The 24036-nt window shown below is 38.1% G+C and overlaps 1 protein-coding gene across 1 annotated transcript; it reads left to right on the top strand.

Moving 5' to 3' along the window:
• Positions 1-24036, top strand: LOC140164464 (transmembrane protein 248-like). The gene is made up of 7 exons (XM_072187746.1): positions 1-155; positions 11548-11761; positions 12315-12594; positions 15550-15694; positions 17534-17696; positions 19073-19216; positions 22701-24036. Exons 2-7 carry the CDS (start codon positions 11606-11608, stop codon positions 22716-22718), a joined length of 906 nt encoding a protein of 301 aa, XP_072043847.1. The 5' UTR covers positions 1-155; positions 11548-11605; the 3' UTR covers positions 22719-24036.

The raw sequence follows: 24036 nt of genomic DNA, 5'->3' as shown, positions 1-24036 counted from the left end.
CGTCGGTAGCGTGGATATCAGAAATGGTGGCACTTTACTTGACATGTAATGTGGCTTATTGACATGAAAACAATATAAATTGTTACGCTTTTCTCCATGAAAACTAGCCCTAAATATGTGCAGAATATAGCAGTGAAGATGGTCATCAGGTAGCGGTAAGTGTAATTGTATGTGATAAATTGGAAAGGTCAAACAGAGTGTCAATGTCATGATGATCATGATGTGTCAGTGTTTGTGTCATGTGTGTGTGTGATGATGAAAATGCCAGAAGCAATTCATAGGGTATATTGCTGATCCATTAATTATCCTTTTCTGGTGCATTGTGGGATTGAAAAGGGAGCAAATCGATCGCTAATTTGCTCCCTTTTCTATCCCACAATGCACCAGAAAAGGATAATTAATGGATCAGCAATATACCCTATGAACTCATGAACTGAACTTGTATTCATGTAATTTTGTTTACAATTTGTACCCGACATCTAAAAGTAAAAGCCATATAATATTAGATTTGCTCCACAGCGACATCCTCAATTTTTCTTGAATCCTACTTTTCCAGTGTGTATAGTGCTAGCTGCGCTGCGGAACTCAGTCCTCAATGATACTAGTCAGTCACTTTAATATCTTTTGGTCGTTTATATGACTATCAATCATTTGAGGACTGAGTTCTTACCATACATCTTCCGAGGTGCAGTTTCAGACAATAGCTTGGGATTATTGGGGCAGAGGTTATCTTTTGAATTCTTTCATGACCACTGAAGCATCTAGACTAGTCAAGCCTGTCAAGGTCGCAAGGACACTCGGCATGAATTGAAAGACCATGTCACTCGCCACAAAAGAATGTCAAAGGTCACCTGACACCAATTTCAATTTGGTGTACTTCCGCGCCTCGGAAAATGATGTTTAAGGTTTAGGACTACTTTTCCAGTACTAAATTACCCAGCAAGCCCCACCACAGCACACCCAGCTGTATGTGTATTTAGAACCAGGGTTCCCGTTAAGGTTTTAAAAATGTGCGTCCGTAATGACGCAAGTTTGCTGACGAGGTTGCAAAAACTTGCGTCCAGACAGATTTTTAAAGGCCCATCTGAAATTCACGATTATGACGATACACACGCATTCTCGGTCTACACCTCATCAAATGTTGATTGTTAAAAAAAATAAAAGTGCATTTTCTCCGTGATATTCCATCTCCATTCGCTATGATAATTTTTCTCATTTCTGTGTCAGTTTTGGTCCAAAACGTGGTCAAAAACAGGTGCAAAAACATGAGCCAAGTCTGTCAATCTTGAGCAATTTTCGTTTGTACTTTCACTTCCGCGTTTCTATTTTTAAATTAACGTGCTGTTGATGCTACAAAAACTAAAACACGCGCTGCCACAAATAATACGAAAAAGGGTTATCATTTGGATTTTGTCTTTAAAATTGCTTTTATTCATCGTAACAATAATACTAATAAAGGAAACCTAGATTATTTATGAGAAAATAAACTTAAAATATTACAAATTGAATATTGTCAGGTTGTGATAAATAATTAAATAAACACCGCATACGTTAGCTGCTTGTAAACAAATCAATCGGGACTTCCCCAGGCCATGTGATCAAACAGCTGTACAGCGATCGCTCGAAAGCATGCAAAAAGTGCACGATTTCCTGACGTTGCATTTACAAATATTGCAGAATTTACTTCAATTCTCAGCAGGTGGGTCAAAATTTTGGGGCTTTTATTATCTTAAAAATATAAAAGAATAAAATGTCTTATTTTATCATCAATTAATGATAAAATTTGAAGTTTTGTCTGCGTCCAAATGCATGTGACATGGACGCAAAATACTTGATTAGCCATGTGAATTTGCGTCCAAATTTGTAAAATACGCGTCTGGACGCAATGACGCACACTAACGGGAAGCCTGTTTAGAACTAGCTGGCAAGGGCTTGATTTGGGATTCAATCATGTTTCACTGTTGTTCATCACACGTCGTCTACTTCGCGAGGGCAGCTAAACCTCGTGAAGTAAACCACACAGATCATGAGATGCTACAACAGTGTAATATGATTGAATTCCTAACTACGAAAAGAAGCTAAACTAAAGATCGTATATAATTCACATGATTATTTCATGAGGAATGTGAATGTCAGTTAATCATTGCAGCCTTGAGCCTTAATACTGTTAAGAGCCAATCTCCCTTATTATGTACATGAATAAGGGGGGTTGTGATACAAAAAAAAATAGAATTGTCTCTAAGAAATAATTTTGGTACATATTAGCACCAACAACTCACATGTAAAATATGAGCGTGCACAGCGCCCTCGTTCAGCTTTAAAAATTCTTGAAATTTCAGCCTCTCTGAGCCTTACTTGCAAATGGTAAACTTTGGAGGTGCATAACATTGTGCGCCATCATCATCCCAACCTGCATTTTGCATTTTTTTAAAGTACCAAATGGTTACATTACAAAAACCAAGGAAAAAAATTGGGATCTTGATGGCGCACAAAAACAGCAAATCCAATGATTTGATGAAAAGCGCCCTCATGCAAACTTCAAAGCATCATAACGGGCTGCGCCATCAAGATCCCAAGTCCGAACAAGTTTGAAATTAAAGACCTCCATGGCAAGTTTCATTTTCAGCAAAAAAATTTTGGGATTTCGTTGGCGCACCGAGTTAACAGAGGTCAAAGGTCAAAATTTCCTATTTTCGCATATTTGCATGCCTGTATTATCGCTACCAACGCCACCTGACTCTCCGAATAGCATTTCATCAAAGAAGAGGTAATTCTCTGCAAGAACTGAAAAAATTAGCTTGGGATCTCTTGATCTTCATATTTTTCTGATTTTTGAAAATGGACTTAGCCTCATTTTGGAGGTCAATTTGACCTCTTTTTCCCACTCGCTGCACAATGTGGGCTTTTTACGGCATCACAAAAAGATGCGCCAACAAGATCCCAATTTTATTTTTCATCGTCTAGCTTCTTTGGCGACTAGTAGACAAAAAACAAGCAACAGCTAATTGGGATCATGTGGGCGCACTAATATAAAAGAGGTCAAAGGTCAAGCTTTGTGCCAAAGTGATGCATATTTGCCTATGTGCAGCACGAAAGTGGAACTTTGACCCAATAAAAATGTGCCAACAAGATCCCATCTTACTTTTTGGATGATTGGATAAAGGGGCTTACGATAACTGATAACAAGTAAAAAAAAAGTGGGATCATGTGGGCGCACTAATTCAATAGAGGTCAAAGTTCATACTTTGTGCCGAATTGGCATTATTTTGCCTATGTGCAGCACAAAAGTGGAACTTTGATCCGCAATAAAAATGTGCGCCAACAAGATCCCATCTTACTTTTTGGATGATTGGATAAAGGGGCTTATGTATTACTAATAACAAGTAAAAAAAAAAGTGGGATCTTGTGGGCGCACTAATTCAATAGAGGTCAAAGTTCATACTTTGTGCCGAATTTTTTTCAATGGGGATCACCAGACATGTCTCATAGAAACTTGTGTGAGTGCATTTCAGATGATGCTGATTCCATCATGGTAGTTGGTGAGAGTAAAAAAAATTTTGTCAAAATACTTTGTCATATTTTGCAAAATTTGAGTGAAAGGTTGCAACTTAGGCTAAAAATCGGTTAATTTTGTATGAAGTATGAACTTTGACCTCTATTGAATTAGTGCGCCCACATGATCCCACTTTTTTTTTACTTGTTATCAGTTATACATAAGCCCCTTTATCCAATCATCCAAAAAGTAAGATGGGATCTTCTTGGCGCACATTTTTATTGCGAGTCAAAGTTCTACTTTCGTGCTGCACATAGGCAAAGTTATGCCAATTTGGCACAAAGTATGAACTTTGACCTCTATTGAATTAGTGCCCACATGATCCCACTTTTTTTTACTTGTTATCAGTTATACATAAGCCCCTTTATCCAATCATCCAAAAAGTAAGATGGGATCTTGTTGGCGCATTACATTTTTATTATGGGTCAAAGTTCCTTTTCGTGCTGCACATAGGCAAATATGCATCACTTTGGCTCAAAGCTTGACCTTTGACCTCTTTTATATTAGTGCGCCACATGATCCCAATTAGCTGTTGCTTGTTTTTTGTCTACTGGTCGCCAAAGAAGCTAGACGATGAAAAATAAAATTGGGATCTTGTTGGCGATCTTTTGTGATGCAGTAAAAAGCCCACATTGTGCAGCGAGTGGGAAAAAGAGGTCAAATTGACCTCCAAAATGAGGCTAAGTCCATTTTCAAAAAATCAGAAAAATATGAAGATCAAGAGATCCCAAGCTAATTTTTTCAGTTCTTGCAGAGAATTACCTCTTCTTTGATGAAATGCTATTCGAGAGTCAGGTGACGCTGGCCATAATAATACAGGCGTGCAAAAATGTGCGAAAATAGGAAATTTTGACCTTTGACCTCTGTTAACTCGGGGCGCCAACGAAATCCCAACAAATTTTTGCTGAAAAATAAAACTTGCCATGGAGGTCTTTAATTTCAAACTTGTTCGGACTTGGGATCTTGATGGCGCAGCCGGTTATGATGCTTTGAAGTTTGCACGAGGGCGCTTTTCATCAAATCATTGGATTTGCTGATTTTGTGCGCCATCAAGATCCCAATTTTTTTTCTTGGTTTTTGTGATGTAACCATTAATTGGTACTTTAAAAAAATGCAAAATGCAGGTTGGGATGATGATGGCGCACGATGTTATGCACCTCCAAAGTTTACCATTTGCAAGTAAGGCTCAGAGAGGCTGAAATTTCAAGAATTTTTTCAAGCTGAACGAGGGCGCTGTGCACGCTCATATTTTACATTTGAGTTGTTGGTGCTAATATGTACCAAAATTATTTTTTAGAGCCAATTCTATTTTTTTTTGTATCGCAAAATCCGTACATAATAAGGGAGACTGGCTCTTAAGGGGGTACTACACCCCTGGCAGATTTTGTGCCTATTTTTGCATTTTTCTCAAAAATTACAGCACATTGGTGACAGCTGACAGGTAAGATGAATATTATAGGGGCAAAGACTACAACTACTGCACTGAAAATTCAGCAACTCAAGCAAGTAGTTATTGATTTATTGATCAAATATTGGTTTTCCCTCACTTTTGACTGTAACTCCACAACTGTTGTCTGTGCTGAAATAAAATTTCCAGTGCAGTAGTTGTAGTCCTTGCCCCTATAATATGTATCCATATCTTACTTGTCACCAATGTGCTATAATTTTTGAGAAAAATGCAAAAATAGGCACAAAAATAGGCAGGGGTGTAGTACCCCCTTAAAACATCGGTGATTTCTCTGTTGATATAAACAAGAAAACAATTCAACTTTTAAGCGTGTACTTGGACACAGGTTCCAGGCATGACAAATTTATGCGCTCACACATAACACGTACCGTATTATTCGCATAATTTGCGTTTGCATACATGTATACGCTACTATATTTAAGTGTGGATTCATCATGGATTAACAACGGTAGACTCGGTAGCAAAGTGTCAGGAGTGTTACAAAAACATGCAAGCTGCACAATCAAACTTGCACCATTAGGCATTGGCACTGTACAACATATTGAGAGAACACACCAGGTACCACCACCATGATGATCAATTGCACAGTTGGGAAACCACCAACCGACAGTGCACACAGCTGCTAACATTACAACCCCATGTGCACTGAACTGACCAAACAGGTGCATGGATTTTCAAGAAGATTTGTTCTGGACTATGAAAAATCCTCATGCATATTACTTTTGTCCATCAACATTTGACTGCCTCCACTTGTATTTACTACAAAAGTAGCTTCAATAAACCCTTAACTTCCCTAGAAAAACTTTGAAAATCCCAGAAAAGACTTGTAATTTTTTATAAAAAGCCCATGAAAATTGGGTACCGGTAATGTTGGTGCCACTTACATCAGTTACATGTATTTCAATGAGATGTAATTTGAGCTGTGGTTGATTCATTTGAAAGTTGAATTTGTACCGAAGTTTGCTTGTGAGCTGGGCTCAAAAAATAACATTGAACTTAAGTCACCTGAATTCTGTGCCTTTTTTGAGAGGACAAAAAATTCTGGTTCCATAAAGCAATACGCAGTATTGCTGTCTGACAGTAAAGTAGATACTAGTGTCTGACCGATCAGGTCCTTATCTAAATCAGCCGATTGACCAATCAATTCCTTCTTTGATCTGCCGATTCGATCACCGATTACCAATTCCCCAATTGTAAACAATGGCTGCCATCGCCGTGAGTAAATTTCACCCGTATTTCACCCATTTTAATATTGTGTTTACGTTCAAGTCAGTGTGAGTTTTGCACACGGCCCGTAGCTCTCTCCAATCTGACACGCACATGTTTAACCCGGAAGTAAGAACTGCAATTGTACATGTTCATCTGTTAGCCGCACGGTGTATGCATACATGTAGATGCGGGAATTACCGATGCGTGATTATCTCAGCTGCGTGCCTGAATCACGGTATGATTATAGGTTTATCACCTACAAAGCTTGTTCTTTTGCTAAATTTCGCTTGATTTAACTAGTTCAATTCGAAGAAATATAACAATAAATGAATACTTGTTAAGCTTCAACAATTACTTTCATGATATTGGGTGATCGGTGCATTACATCGGCGGATGAAGGAAAAATCGGCCGATGCAGATCACTACCGATAAGCTAATAATCGGTCCGATACGGAAGCTACAGATCTGATCGGTCAGTCTCTAGTAGATACGAAACAAGCCGCGTGAATTCAGACGTCAGAGCAGGTCAAAGTACTATTTTAGCCTACGTCCCGTATCCTACTATCACTCAAACAAGGAAATCTTTTCACGAATCCACTGACCTTGCGATCCTACATCATCAGTTGAAACAAACATCTAAGTTTCCAAAAACAACTTTGTCATTCCTCAAGACTACATGTAATTAATAAAAAATTTAAATCCTACTATTACCTGTTATTGAAAATTTTGTTCGATTTATGTCAACCAAAAGGAATTTTTTAAACTGCTGTATCTAGCGAGTAGAACGCACGAGTCTAGTTCAGTTGACCAAAATGGTAGCTCCTGGTCACCTCAGAATCATATCATGCATGCGCAGTGTTCGAAATAAGCACTTATCCTCTTGTCCAAAAATCACTGGGGACAACCATATTGAGCTATGTACTTATCCCCTGGACAACCAATTTATTTTACCTCTAAAAGTATGACACATTTTAGGGACAACCAAAATGTAGTGAGGACAAGCAGAATTTGTGCTTTAGTTATCCTCGGGATAACCTCCATATTTTCCTTATTTCGGACACTGCGCATGCGTAATGACGTCAGTATCAAGCTGCTCATTAAATATTCATGAACCTGACCACGCGGTCACAATCGGTGGTTCGGAGTGGTTGGAAAAGGCAGTACGGCAGTTTGTAATATGTGACTCCTCGCCACAACTGAGCCCGGATGTCGCCAGTGCCACTATTGAGATATGCTCCATCGAACTTAACAATAAACAATAGGAAAGAAAGGATTTATTGACTGTTTTATTGATTTTTCACTACTTAAATGTCAAGTACTATAGACATGATATACATCATTTTAAAGCTAATTTCAAGCAGAATATTTTGGTTGAATATCTCAAAAATGATGATTGGCGACATCCGGGCTCAGTTGTGGCGAGGAGTCACATATTTCAAGAGGGCATCATATCAACAGGGTTCGATTTAACTTGTGTCGTGGAGCAAAATGCTCCCCATTTTGGACAACCTGCTACACAAATATCACCTTGTACGGTATAGCAATATTTTACACTTGAGGTAAACATATGCTCATATTATAAGAACATCACCTAAATAATATTTTTGCTAAAAATTGCTATGTAAGTTTTTCAAAGTAAATCGAACCCTGCATGGCAACTGTTGAAAATTCGAGAAGGGCACCAAGGCAACTTCTCAAAAGTGAAGAAAACACACACAAACAGTCTGATAGATGATTTTATAATGAAGGGGCAGGGCTGGGGCACCGACGGCAACTTCATTAGAGGGCACAGCAATATTTTAAGGGCATTATGGCAGTGGGGATGGCAGTGGCGTAACTCCTATGGGCTCTGGGGGGGCGTGCCCCCGGGCACCCGGGCTAAGGGGCACCCAAGCCTGGATAGCCTTTGACACGATAGTACTTTGTTATAGGAAAGAAGTGGAAACCTTTACCCACCATGCATTGAATTACTCTTCATTTGGGTGCCCCTTCAACACAAAAATTGTCGCGCGCTTCGCGCGCATTGCAACATATAAGTTGGCATTTTAAAGACATAAATTCAACTTGATTAAATACCAAATTAGTGGTATTTATGCACATTTTCAAGCCACCATACGCAATTGTTTTAGGAAGAGGGGGTATTTTGTATTCTTGCCCTGGGTGCCACATGCTACGTCACTGCAGCTAGTGACGAGTCTCCAAAGTAAAGACATTAGAGAATATGAAAACATTTTGTTTTATTAACATGAACTGCATTGAAACATGATATAAATTTAATCTGAAACACTTCGTAAGTTATTTGGTAGGTCTATGGCTTTCAATACTAAAATTGATTAGCTCTGCACCATGTTGGTCAGGGGCACCCGAACTACTTTCGCCCCCGGGCACCCTGACCCAAAGTTACGCCACTGGGGGATGGGCACCCACGGCATTATGCCGTGGGTTAATTCGAGGGCTGGCGGGTGCACTGCACTTGACTTTTGAAGTTACGGGGATGTATGGACAACAGTTCGAAACTAGAGGTCTTTCAGTGAGAGCCAAGATACCAAAAAAGGGGTCTGACGTAGTGCTGGTATTGGCAAGCATTATTGCGTCTATCCAGGTGCAAAATTCGGCAACCTACACGATGGCACAACAAGCTGGCTCAAAATAAGCTAAGGTGTCATAAAAGTCACACACAATTATTTTTCCAGCTCTTTTCTTTTGGTCTCCAACCAGGTTTAAATTATCGTATGCACATATATCGTTCATAATACACTAAAAGAAAGATAAGTTATAGACCATTTACTTCACAAATTTAATTTTCTAGCCCTTGCGTACGTTATATTTGACAGACACAATTTTGATAATTTTCTGCAATCAAATAAAAATTTATAAAGTATTACATAAGGTCGTGCGTCATGAATTGGGGTATAGGAAAAGGTGGCGGTGTTACATTTTTATATTTTTTTCAGGACATTCTATACCAGATTTCAAGAATGGAGAGGGGTACTGAACTAGTTTTGGTCTCATTTTGTTGGTAATTTATCTAGCTAACATCTTGGAAAGTAATAACTTCACACTACATTTCCTTCTTGAGATATTGCAATTCAAACGAAGTAGTGTCAGGGGTGGCGGCGAATACGGTTGAGGCGAATACGGTTGAGGCATGTGTTAAAGTATAGGGAATATTGATTTTGAGTGCCTCTCGAATTTATTTTTTACTGTAACTTTGTAACCCAGCAAGGTAATGGGATAGATTATGTACCATTGTTTTGGTATTTATGTCTAGTAGTAATGTGACCAATTTTACTTTAAACTAGTTTAATTTGTTGTAAATGTGCTGCATTCTGTGTCATGGGTTCTAGGCTTTTCCTATACGTTACTGTACTAAGCATGCATTTATGCTCCGAAATGTTCTGAATGTCATATTTCTTGAATAAGTTACCCTACTTTTGTAAAAGTTATCATTTCTTAGAAGGAAATTTGATGAGGAATTCAAATATGCCATTGGTTTTTGTGTAGGGCATGAAGGAAAAAGTTTTGATTGAAAATGTAATAAAATCATACACATTTTATGCGACTTTTGAACACCCTGTATCTCAGTTAGGCAACATAACTCATCATTACAAGTTTGCTTTTTTTGAAAGTCTACAATGTTATTAGCACATCTAAAAAGGTTTTAGCAGACCAGGTGTTTATGTTAGTAAATAAGAGCAGAACAAAATTGTATACTTTTTGAACCAAAATGTAACTTTTCCACCCTATATGACATTTGTGGCACCCTGTATATTGTCCAATTGTTTGTACGTGTGTATTCCTGGTACTCTAAGCTAAATAGTGATATAATTTTATAGGGTTTTGATGAACAGTTTATGAATTAGATCAGTTTAAGTACAAAAACATGTAAATTGTTCAATTTTTTAGTATGTAACACATTTGGCCCCCAATTCATGGCGCACAACCATAAGGTATTTTGTGGTTATTTAGGTGTAGGACCTACAGCAACTGATTGTGGAAAAAAATGTGTCCAAATATTACAATAAGGAGGATAAATTGTTATAAATAAAATATGTGTGTCTGTCAAGCCATAACATACATAAGATGTCTGTCAAATGTAACATACAGAATAATAATTTGGCAAAACAGTAGTTCAAGATGGGAAATTGAATAAAGATCACATGCAGTTTATAAATCACATGTTTTAAAACACTTTTATAAACTCAAAACTATCATCATAATGTGAACATCAAGTGATTTTTAATTTTTTTTTTTTTATTGCGTATGTTACTTTTGACAGACACATACAAATCTTGCGTATGTTACTTGCGTACAAATGTTTGACACACAACACTTAACAATGGATTGTGTCATCAAAAAAGCTTCTCCTCACAAAGTGATAGTGCCACAAAGCTAGGTGGAGCTAAATGCTATGTCATGTAGCATAATTAGCTGTATCACCCTAGTTTAGCAGGAATTACAGCACCGTCTTTAGCGTATGTTACTATTTGACAGACATTTCAAGAAAAATTTTAAAATTGTTATATGTTCAAAAAAGATGGCAGCCACTTACAAATTGATTATAATATGGAGAAATGAAGTTATTTACAATATATTTACCCTTTAGTTTATGCTTCAAGTCTTTGTTTATAAAAAACTGAGAGACTTCAAAATCAATCAAAAGTTTGACAGACAATAGTAACATTTAAGATTTGTATACAAAATATAGGCCATGTGGACAAAAACTGGGTGTGTATTTACAAATTTGGGTGTGTAAAACACTCTCTACACGGCTGGCTGCCTAATCCCTTGGTCCTGGACCCCAAGACCCCTTAAAACACTACCTTTGAGTTGGATTCCTTCCTTACTTTTTCTCTATTCATGCTCTTCATAGGACCCATCAGTGGTAGAAGTATCATACTGGACTCTCTCAAATTTTTAGTCAGGTCAGATTTTTTATGTAGGACGACTACATGAGCTAGGGAGGAAGTGTGCCTTGTGGGCATTTCGTGGGCATTTTGCTCAAACACTTCCCCTGCAGTGCACAGTATGCCTGGAGTAAAGTAAGATAAGAAAGTCCACTATGTGGCCTAACAATTCAAATGTCAAATAGATATAAAGTTATGATGGTAAATAATTATTTCGAAAGAATAACTTTGAAATCAGAAATTTTTGGGAGATGTGGCAAAGCTTCCATGAATTTACATTCACTAACTATGGACGCCAAAGGACAAATTACTTTTAAAGATAACAATACAAAACAATATCTAAAATTTCCCACTTTGAGTGATCCTGTGTGCCCCCTTAACTTGTCGTATGGTACTTTTATTTCTTGCAGGTTGGTGATGTGATATTGACAATCCTGTGATCATCCAGTCAGTCAGTGAGTCAGCATCATGACATACAAGCCGCTAGAGAACCTCAAGGGCCATGCGTCCAGCAAGCCCCCTATGGTGGTGTTTGTGGTGTGTCTATTCCTTTTTGCTGTGGCAATGGTATCATTGGGACTCTATATCAAAGACAATGCTATCCAGGATTACGACCTGTCTGAGGTAAATGCAGTTCTGTTGAACTATACTTGTTTCAGTATGAGTTTGCCAGTCATTGCTATGCGATTGTACCGCAGGATATATATATATTTACATGTATACTACCAAAAAAAAACCATCCAGGGCGCTTTACAAAGTCATTTTGGGTGGGCGCTTATTTTTACCTGCTTTAACTAATTTTTTCATAAGGACCGTTTCTTAGACCTACGTTATAATATGGTTCCGCGATGTTCGAGTGCTTGCTAACATGTCCCGTGGATGTCAGCTTATAGGGGATAAAGTGATCAGTGAAAAAAAGCATTTTACGCCTTTTATCATCCTTTTATCATTTGTTTTACCAAATGGTGACAAGATATTATAAATGGTATCAACAAATCTGAAAGCTTTTGATAGTTTTAAATCAGATAAGGACAAATCGGGCCAATCAGACCACTATAGCCTACTCAAAATGAGGTAAAATTCCTCATGCAACAACATAAACATAAGTAAAATTAATGATTAGAAGAGAACAAAACAACTTGCTACATTCATCTTTTTTCTCTCTTTTTTTGTTTAGGATTGGAACTCATTCCTGGACGAATTCTCATCGCAGCAATTTTGTCTAATGTTGAATGACACCACACATACAGAAATACCGAACTATGAGAATGAAACGGTGACGGTTACCATGGATACGGCAGAGGAAAGTGTGGTAGAAGAAGCTGTGTTAGAAAATAAAAACAATCACACTATGAGTGTGTATTTAACTCTAGACTCATCTGTATATTTATCCAAAATGCCACCAAATGTGACACTATTTGCAAGTGTTTTACCAGCTAGTGTCTTTGGTTTCAAAGGTAGGTCTATTGGGCTCTCCCAGTTAAAATTTATACACCCCCTTATGGAAGACGTTAGACCGTAATTCCCCACATGGGGTGTAGATTCGAATGGAGTCTCCCAGGCATGTAACCCCCATTTGAAATAACACATTCTGTGGGTGGAGGTTTAAGGTCATGACTTCCATTGTGGGGGTGTATGGATTTCAATTGGAATAGCCAAAAGTTTCCTCTCAGGTTGTTTATATCATGGAAGAAAGAGATGAGAAGGAACCACAACGACTTCGATCGGCCAAGTTTTAATCCGCTTATCTATTGACGCATGAAAAGAAAAGCTATCAATGGTACCTCGTTTCATGTATGATCCATTTACCGCGATCGATGCTTGGCGAAATCATTACTGGAAAAAAACTATAACAAACCCATCCACGAACAAACAAACGCTACCAGGAAGTAAGATTCTGGAATTTCACTGATGCTCTGAACATGTATAGTAGCTTTGGTTTGGGATCTACAGTCAAACTGTTTTCTTGATCGTATTGTGTAGAAAATGTCCTTTAAAACATCGAAAAGGTCGTCAAAATCGGCCGTTTTTTGCCGAGTTTCAGCTTTAGCAAATAAGGTAAGATTTTGGTGACTTTTTCGATGAAAAATTGATGTAAAATGTTCTTAAATAATGCCAATGAGGTAGAAAGGATAGAGTGCCCTGCTCGCCGAATCTGTGAAGCAGGTTTGGGTCCCGGTTTGGGTGCTGTATAAATACACAAAGTTGAACAAATCATGTATTAAAACGCATTAAATTTCCCAGTATACCATTGTTTTTATCAAAAAATTGCTGAATTATAAAGGCAAGCACGCCTGAATCTGGTATATCACCAGTGTTGCCACGCTAAACAACTCTACTACTTTACGAAATTTACGCCTTCAGTGGTCATGGTAGTAGAGTTGTTTAGGATCCGCATGGCAACGGCGAATGAACTAGATTTAGGAGCGTGCCTGCCTTTATTATTCAGCAATTTTTGATAAACAAATAATACACAGTAAAGTTGAACATGCTAAAACAAGTAATTTATTTAATTTTATTAATCCATACATGCTAGAGTAAATTTAGTTCCCATTTTAGTTGCATTTGATGCTGATTTTGTTAGGTCCCTTCATTTCATAATGCCGTATTCAGTGTGTGATTGTCAATGAAACGGCAACGTACCAGTTCGAGCTCAGCGATCTATGTTTTTCTACGTCATTGAATAATGCACAATGTTCCGGTTGAGTCCGGTACATAAAACCTGTTTAATTGAATTGGCATTAACAGTAGAAATCTATTTAGATAACGCTGACAGGTTGGCACCTAGATACCATATTAACCCAGTGAGAACTACCTGCCGATTGGCCAAAAAGAAGTTTTCATTACTAATTGGACCAATCAGCAACATTGTTAGAATAATTTCACCACACACAAAAATTGGGGTGAATTATTTGCAAAACTTCATTCTGATTGGTGATTAAAGTGAAGATATCATGTAATTGACCAATCAGAGGCAATGTTAGATCGGCAGGTAGTACTCAGGGGTTAACTTCTCACTTGAAGCTCTGCTAATCCTGGTTTGAAGCTACATGTGCTGGACTGCTGTTAAGGCATTCCAAATGCCTGCAGAGTATGGAGGAAACATTCTTCTGTGGGAGACCACGTTGGACCATGGAATTTTCATGGCAAGGTGGTAATAGAGCGTCTGGAGGCAAGGGTCAACAGTGTGAAGCTCTTGGAGTAGCGTGTACAGTGACATAATTATTCAAGGTTTATTAAAAATGATACACATCAGACTCCATGATCAGCCTCTTCTACTTCTGACCAACTACAATCATAAATCCAGGAGCCAAAATCGCGTACACCGGAGTCTTTAATCGGTCCTATTGAACACTTTGTGAAATTGTTTGGTTTCTTGGCAATTTCAGAGTTTGGCAACCAAATCACAGTGGAGTGATCGCTAACCCCTATCGGTGTTGATGGGATTGGATGATGATATAATGAAGAAAATGTTCGTTAAGATCTTGTCTAACATGGTGTTGCCTCTTGTTGGAAAGTCAACTAGTTGGGAGAGTTTGTTATTTCTGCCCAGGCCAGTATTACCGTAACCACTCGGGTATAAGCCCACCCCCCTAGATGGCAGATTTCACTTCAAAAATGGGGGTGGGCTTATAACCGGGGAAGGGCTAGTGCTTGAATTTAAAAATAAGAACAATCACCCTCATTTGTATATGCCCAATGTACCAGTAATTTCTATCTTCTATGTCAATTTCTTAAAATTGTAAGTGTGGAATGTTAATTATCAACTGATATTTTTATATTTGTTCTTAAATATGAGAGCAAAGCATTGATTTGATTTACTGAACTTGGCCAAAATTTAGTACTGGGCTTATACCTGAGTGCACCCTTGTTCCCAGCATGTTTTGAAAAATAAGGGGTGGGCTTATAGCCGAAGGTGGGCTTATACCCGGGTGGTTACGGTATTAAGATGATTCATGTCACCAAGAATGTATATTCCAGTATCAGGTTGTTTAGCATGCACAATGTCCAATGTATCCTGTATGGTCAATCATACATTTTTCTTGTTTGGGATCAGGGAAATAAACAGCTGCAAAGATTACCACAGAGACAGATTGTGGTAGTCTTTCGGGGCGAGCCTTGATCCAGAGTATCTCAAGATCAGATGGAACATTAACTTGTAAACTCAGTAGCATGACAGTTTTCACAGATGTAAAGAGCCACTCCACCCTCACCGCCAGAAGCACGGGGTTTAGAAAAAATGTATATCCATCAATGTCTAAAAATAGTCTTGTGATCTCATAAACATAGTAATTGGGTCTCTTGCACTACTTTATATTATTGATCCACAGTGTTATTTGGAATTAGACTTGCCAATTTTGAAATCGGTTTCTACCTTGATGCTAACTTATAGTTTTTGTCTCCATTCCTAGATGCGGATGAGCAGGTACATGTACTATTTGAATTGCCTGAGCCTTTCAAACCAGCCCTGTGTAAACCTAATGTACATTGTGCTGCTGTTTCAACACACACGTGTCTAACATTGATAGCTACAGAAGCCATATTCCCAACAACAAAGTAAGTATGTTTACCTTGTTTCGCCCCCAGTTTAGTAATCATGTATACAGGTGCATACAAGGGCAGCTTGTTGGTATGCTCATGGGTACTAATGTCGAAATCACACTGGAGGTGTAATGCAGTGGTAGTATTTTTAGTGGTGTCTTTTAGAAGCTCTGTGATACCATATTTCTGCAAGCCCTTGTTGACTTGGATCCAGGGATCATATGAGCCCATTTCAAAGGGCTGAACCAAGCTCAAAGTGAGGGTGCTAATCCGGTTGTTTCTTGTATACGGTACTGTAAAACACTTTAAATTTCATGGCAACTTAATTTGGCAAATTGGCAAGAAGTCATCTTTTTGTGGCAATTTAATTTCACAAATTTGTATCCTCTTGCTCTGTAAAACCATTATAAATGAACTATTTAGTGGCAATTTCATTTAGATATTGAAGGCGCTAGTGAAATTGACAAAATTAAATTGCTAGCGAAATTAAGTTGTTTTACAGTAAAGTATACTGGAGTATCAGAGCCTGAAAGTGGTGCTAGTGAGACAGAAACAGACCTAAAAATAAGCCAGGCAAGACATTAAGGGCCCTCTTTATATTTTGAGGTCTGGATAGTGATCAAAGGTAAATGTGTTTGCCCCTGTCATATAGCTCAAATGACTAGTGTGCATTATCCGATGTTTAGCACGCATAAGATGTTGTGTCTCGCCGGAGGTCGCGCACATTGGTTTCTGGGTTTAAAAAAAGGATGGAGAATTGGGAAGAGAGATGAGCATTGATAATATCAGACTTCTTGGAAATCAGATGTTTGGATACTGTATTGAATTCATATGGTATGATGGAATAAATTGATTTTGCATTCATTGAATATTATTATGTGTAAAACAGCATTATTGGGGATTAGGTATATTTTGGGCCAAAATACTAGTACCTGTTGGTTATATGGGTTGAGGATTGTCGGATGCCCATCCAAAAGATGGGTGGACGGGTCTCTGGCTAACACCTTGAATGATATGGATTAATAGATTTCAAGGTTGCCTTCATGTCATTGTCGGATTGCAGAAACTTAAAAAGATGATCACAACCCTTAGGTTTCAAATCAAGATTTTGGTGGCACCTTTAGTTGCTCCTCATAATTATTGGCAGTGATGCCAACGCCAAGCATTAGGCGCACAATTGGGCTACTTGGCAATCACTTGCAGCTTCTCAAAAAAGCTGTGCCGCTACTTTACTTACCTAAAATTGGGCTACTTTGCAAAAGTCAGGTCACGGCAGTAGCTTGATGTATTTTCCTTTTAATTTAGCTGATTTATATTAGGTTTTGAGTCTCTGATGAAACTACCTGAAGTTTTTAAGTCAAGTGCTTTTCCGCCCAATTAGGTGATTTGCGTTCTTAAATCGATTCAAACCGCCCAAATATTCAGCATTGGGCGCTTTTTTTTGGAATCTTAAAAATTGGGATACTTGAGCTCCCCATTTCACCCCTGGGTAGAGAGAGGCAAGTGAGGTAAAGTGCCTTGCCCAAGTGCACAACACGATGGCACAGCCGGGGCTCGAACTTGCAACCCTCCGATTGACCGTGCCCCGTGTTCCTGCTCATAAGAAAAGTAAACTCTCTCCACGTGGGTGTCGACTACAGACAGCAGGTTTTTTAAAAAAAATTCAAAATTGAGAAATTTTAAAATAGTGAATTTCCATGACCATATTATTTGGAATCAGTATGAAAAATGCATAAAAATTAGTACAAACAAGCCCAGTATTGGTTCTGTGGTTCTTGAGGTAGTTGGGACTTTATACGTTGAATACTATGGCTAGTATGCAAAGCATTAACATTGCTGTTATTTTTATACCAGGGCTCCAGCAGTGTGCAATAACGTGTCGGACACGCGTCGAGAGTACACCTCTGCATGGCTGTCAGCTAAGACACAATCAAGCAATGATAGTTGGTGTTCCCAAGGCATTACAGCTCATGCGCATCATCGATTTGATCCACGCTTGACTGTTATGCTCAGTGCAGTAAGTAACAACTAAAGATTCAAATTCAGTAAGATTGAGACATTGCTTATTAGATGAAAGTTCATCTGTGTTGGTAGACTTCATAATTATTTTAACCTATGGCACAAAATTAAGACGTACCTCAAATTGTTTGATCACAACTTTATCATGAGACTGGCAACTGAAGGTTAGGGAGCAAGTGATCTTTCAAACACTTGACCCCAAAAGTTAAATATACACGCTTGTTTACTTGTATCAGCGCCCCCACCCGCAACGCCTTAACCATTCGGCTATCTCACCCTCTAGTAATTTGTGAGTCTCATTGTATGCATTACTACATAAGTCCACCATATTGAATTATCATTCATGTTGAGTAACTTACTGCTTCTAAAGCATTTTCCATGGTCTCAACAAATTTTTTGATTTGCACTAGTTGTATTAAAGGAGTATTTCGTGATCCTAGCATCCTCTTTTTATGACATTTTTCGGTGCTTATTCCCAAAATTTCAGTTGATTCCGATTTTGCGTTTGTAAGTTATGCATGATTATGTGTATTACACTGCTCCATAGATAATGTGCTGTAATTTCGTTCTGGTATACCAAAACGAAATTCAAATTTCACGATATCTTTGCTAAACGAATTAATCTGCAAGAAATGTTTTGTACATAAACATTATGTAGCCAGAGGTTTCCAGTGATATAAAATTCTCAACTTTTTTTGAGAAAAGTGGGGGATGATGCTGTGGATCACGAAATGGCCTTTTAACTAATGACCACCACCTCTTCTGATTTGCTTTTGGCATTAGTTCATCTTGACTGCTAGGTGCCAAAAGTGGGTAAGTGCAATAGCTGCCCTGTGAACATTTTGGCAATATATACACAGTATATTGTACTCATCTGCACATCTACTTATTGGTGGCAATTACACATGCCAGGTATTGCACTTACCCACTTATGGCACTGAGCATTTGATCCGTGTCAAGCTCATAATGTTCTACCAATGATTGCAATGAATGATTGCATCTTTTAAACCCACTAGACACTGGTCATCTAACAGCATTTCTGATTGGTTGATAACCTGAAATTCTAATTTCAATTGCCACTAGGCTTTAAACTATTTATGATCAAACTTGCATTTGCAGATGATCTTATTTTAAATACCCTCCTTGATTGGTTAAAAATTGGACACAATATATTCATTTTGGCCAATCGGCAGGTAGTTCTCATGGGGCTAATGCAGTGGCGTAGCCGGGGGAAAGCTGTGGAACATCTTGACTCTTCTTGTGACCCTATGGAATGCTGGATATTTTAGACTTATAGGCCATTTTGGATCATTTTTGAACATTTTGCCTCAAATACTTTTGTAATATTGTATTGTATTTCTCCTATGCATACAGGCTGAGAGATCCATCATCAATCTGCATCTAATGTACACTAGTTACTTCTTATTTGTTATGGTCATTACATGGGTATGCTATGCCTTGCTGAAAGGACCACCTGCCAAGCAGAGAATAGTACATGTAAACACCACAGAGAAAAAGGTAGGCTCTTGGTTAGTTTTGATCTTAGATTTTTTGTAGGGTAGTTTAAATACCTGGGCCCAAAACAAAATCCTCAGATTTCACACAATGACCTCAAAATAGATATGCAGTTATTATTGTCTAATCAACGTTCGATCCAAGGATTGAATAAATTTTGTTCTGGTGCCTTAGGCAATAAGCATACCATTCTTTAGCCTTTGTCAAAAAATTTACCTTCAATTAAGTTAGGCGTGCAGCCTAACTTATTTCTTTCTTGCCATTTCTTTCTTCTTCTTCTTCTTCTTCTCACAATTTGCTACTACTCCCACATCCTTGATCGGATTTCGACCAAACTCAGTCACAAGCTGGATTGGGTAGCTGGCTACAAAAGTTATGGATTTGTTTAACGTCCGAGGTCATCCAGGGGTCACAGGGTCAAAAAAGGTCATTTTGACCGAAAATGCTCGATTGAGCTGAAATTTAAATGCAATGATCCTTATGACATTCTAATCATGTTTAAAACATGTTTAAATTTATTTAAGGTCATTAAGGGGCCATAAAGGGGTCAAAGGTCAAGTTTTTCAAAATGCTCCAATTGAGCTGAAATTTAAATGCAATGATCCTTATGACATTCTCAACATTTAAAAAATATTTTAAAATTCATTTAATGTCATTAAGGGGTCATAAAGGGGTCAAAGGTCAAGTGTTACAAAATGCTCCAATTGAGCTGAACTTTATATACAATGATCCTTATGACATTCTAAACATGTTGAAAATATTTTAAAATTCATTTCAGGTCATTAAGGGGCAAGAAAGGGGTCAAAGGTCAAGTTTTCAAAATGCTTCAATTGAGCTGAAATTTAAATGCAATGATCCTTATGACATTCTTAACATGTTTTAAATATTTTGAAATAAATTTAAGGTCATTAACGGGTCAAAGGTCAAGTTTTCAAAATGCCAGCTTTCCACGATCAAGGTATATTAAAACGGCAATTAATGAAACAGTCTTATTAAAATTAATACTATCCAGCACAGTAGGCCTATTGCTGCTTAATCAGATCGTCACAATCATCCGCCTAACTTACCTCGTGCCCTTGCAAAGGGCACAGTTGCTCTAGTTCTAATTCTTATCTAGAACACTTTTTAGCAAGTTGCTTGTATGCTTAGGCCTAGTACCAACAGAATGTGAATATGCTTATGACAAAATTGTTTGATTATAGTTCTTGACAAGGTCCTTAAAGTTTTGCACTGGCAATGACTAGCCAACACAGTGACTGATTATTGCCTTAAAAGAGCTTGGTCACACATGGGTTATGAGATGCTACGCAGCTTGTCCAGTGAACGTGGCACTGATATTTCATGATGTAATAAAACTAGCCAATCGGAATACTTTTGACTTATAAAAGGTGCAGGGATGTTAGTTTTCAGGCAATTGCCTGATTTCAGGCCTTTTGCTACTCCAAATTTCTGCACTTTTATTTATTTTCAGCCTTTTGAGGCTTTATAGCCCAAATTTACGGACTTTTTCAGGCTTTTCCTGCCAAGTCCCTTCAGGCCACTTTCATCCCTGAAGGTGGTATTGGAGATATATTTCAATCTTAAGAAAAGTTGCTATTTACTCCCAAGCAACTCCCAGGCAGTAACAATCACAGACTAACAGTTATGTTATGCTAGAGTTGAAAAGGTTAGAAAGAGTGTGAGGGAATGCTTCCTGAACAATTCTGTTGGTCGTGTCATTCCTGTGCATGTGTTACAGCCAGCCCTCGAATTAACCCACGGCACCCATGGCATTTTGCTGTGGGTGCCCATCCCTACTGCGGTAATGCCCTCAAAATATGTCCTTTACCCAAGGCAGTCACTTGCCGTGCCCTCTAATGAAGGTGCCGTCGGTGCCCCAGCAGTGCCTATTTGGCCCCGCCCCCCCCCCCTCCCCCGGCGCAGGGCATAATAGTAAAGGAGTGAGAGAGATGGAAAAAAGGGGAAAAGAAAGAGAAAGAGAGAATCCATAGGCCAACGATATAAGGTGCGGATAGAATTTGAACAATTTTAAAATTTTTTTATAAAATGGAACTATATTATATCAAAATGAAGTCACTATCCCTTGTATTCTTTTTTTTTTTTTTTTTTTTTTTTTTTTTTTTTTTTTTTTTTTGTTGTTTTTTTTGCTCTTCACTTTTTCAAACCACCGAAAAAAAATTGGGTGAACCTTTTTGAGGAAGGGGTGGCAAAATTTTTGTTTGGTGGATTTGGGCCCCGCCCCATACAGGCTTGCCCCCCCCTGGAAAAATCCCAGCTACGCCACTGTGCCCCAGCCCTGCCCCTTCATTATAAAATCATCTATCTGTGTTTGTGTGTGTTTTCTTCACTTTTGAGAAATTGCCTTGGTGCCCTTCTCAAATTTTCAACAGTTGCCATGATGCTCTCTTGAAATATTACAAACTGCTGTGCTGCCTTGCCTTTTCAGTGAAAATCCAAGGCAATTATCAACTTGCCCAAAAAAAGTTGCTGTGCCCCTTCAGATCCTTAATTCGAGGGCTGGTTACAGCTGAGTGAAATGTGTAAGAAAATATCAAGGGCTTAGAGCCGAACTAGCTACAATATCCATTAAAAGGTATATGCATGGTAAACTTGCGTCTAACTAACTGTTCAAGTGACCATGCATATACCCCAAAGTCACTTACATTTTCTTATGGAGGGCATAATAACCGTACATTTGTTGCCGAAATGAGTATAACATGTAATTGAGAAAACAAATGGACATAGCTAGTTCTGGCTCTAAGCCCTCGATATTTTTGTCCCATATTTTGACACACTGTGTCCGTTCTTTGTTGAAGTGCATTTGAAATTTTAGAGCCTATTCAAGAATTAGTGTGTATTTTGAAAATCAAAATCAAATCTGAATCAGATTGATGTTTCAATCTCTGAACAAGAAGAAGCTGTGTATTACCAGACCTGAATGCAGTCATTTGAATCTTCGGACTTAATCACTATCTTTTAGTCCGGGGGCACTCAACTCTAGAAATGCTGGGTATGTGCCTACCAGCATCACAAAGTAGGGGCCTATCGTTACAAAACATTGTTTTAAAAAAAAAGGAGGGGGGTCATTGGGTACAAACAAAATAAAAAGGGGGTCATTGGGTGTAACATTTTGAAAAAAGGGAGTCATTGATTATAACATTAAATGGAGCAAAATTCTATCTCTTGTTCCAAATTTCCAATACAATTTTGCTGAAATAATAAAATTTGAAAGTTTTTGCATTATTTTCTCAATTTATGTGGCATTTGATGATATAATTCTAGATAAAAGGGGTCATTGGGTAGCCGCAGCTGCACCTAAAAAGGGGGGGGGGTCATTAGGTATACCGACTTAAAAAAAGGGACCTATTGACAGGCATATACCGTCACTTCCAAAGTTGAGTGACTCCCCCCCCCCCATTTAGTCCATTCATTTTAAAGAATCCCTAGTATTGATTGCTTGCTTTGTTGTTTCTTTTGATTATACCAGGGAACCGCACCCATTTAATTTGGAGCTTACTACACAAGGCATGCTGGGTAAGGCAATTATTGCAGATTCACATCCAAACATAGGCATTGTATTGTAAACCAAGAAGTCAAGCAGTACTTGATGCAGACCACAGAAACTATTAAGTTATATACATGTACATTCAATGTCATAAAGACACAATTGTCATGTTTGGGTGTGAATCATACCTGTGTGAAGATTGGAAGGCAGTGCACATTGCTGTACCAGATTGGTCAGACAGTGAAGGAATATTGCTGTGGTCGTTCTTTGAATATTTGCATGGCATCTGTGAGTCAGAGCTAAAACATTTCCAGATTGTTAACACTTTGTTAACGGTTATTTTGTTCTGTACAAGGAGAACGTTGTATAAAAGATCTATTTAGGGTGACAAAAACCAGTTCTACAGACTTGCCAAGAAGGGTCGGTTGGTCAGGATTTCTTCATTTCGTGAAAGAGGCTAAATGATCCTAAAAATGACAGAAAAGTTGAAAAATCTGAAAAGCATATTTTGAGAATTACTGGCACTGTTTTTAATTTCGTGCAGCCAAGAAAAAAAAATCCCCCAAACACAAAATCTGGGTCAGTCTGGCAAGAAGAACGAGATTTTTTATTCATCGCCTGTGAATTTTGTTCTATTGGAGAACATCATGGATTATGATATTATGTAATTGGACTATTGTCACTATAGATGAAATTGTTGAACTTGACTTCAGTTGGTCAGGTCATTGCTGACAAAATATACAAGAAGGAACCAAGTGAACAGACATTATGTAACATTGGTCACTTACTGATAAAAGTGATGAGGATGAAAAAAGATATTGTGCTATGTTATTGTAACAATCAACTGTTATAGACGTTGAGGATTATTTAAGTTAGCATTGATGGTGAGCTATTATAGGCACTACTACTATTATCAGCATTCCTTCTGTAACACGGTCAATGAAACGACACAAGAACATCATTTTCAGGAGACTACTTCTTCTGCACCATGATTAGATGACGGAAGCAAAAACAGGTGCTGGAAAACAAATGTTCTGTTCCGTACCTCCTAGAAAGTACAATGACAGTACATGGCTAGTACTTGAGGCTGAAATATTTTGTTGGGAGGTACAGATTCGGAAGCAGCTGCATGCTTGAGGGAAAGTGGACATGAAGTCAATTTTGACAATCCAAGTTTTCTGTTGTTTAATACATTTTCTCAGATTTGTTTTTGGTATTGTGGTGTAACATTATTTAAAATGTATACAATTATTGGTCTCATTAGGGTAATATACATGTACTCGGAAACTATAGAATGTTTAATAAATGATTGAATGTA

Source organism: Amphiura filiformis, chromosome 11 (assembly GCF_039555335.1).
Source record: "Amphiura filiformis chromosome 11, Afil_fr2py, whole genome shotgun sequence".
Classification (NCBI taxonomy): Eukaryota; Metazoa; Echinodermata; class Ophiuroidea; order Amphilepidida; family Amphiuridae; genus Amphiura; species Amphiura filiformis.
Note: the sequence above shows the minus strand (reverse complement) of the source record. Positions and strands in the feature narration are given on the sequence as shown.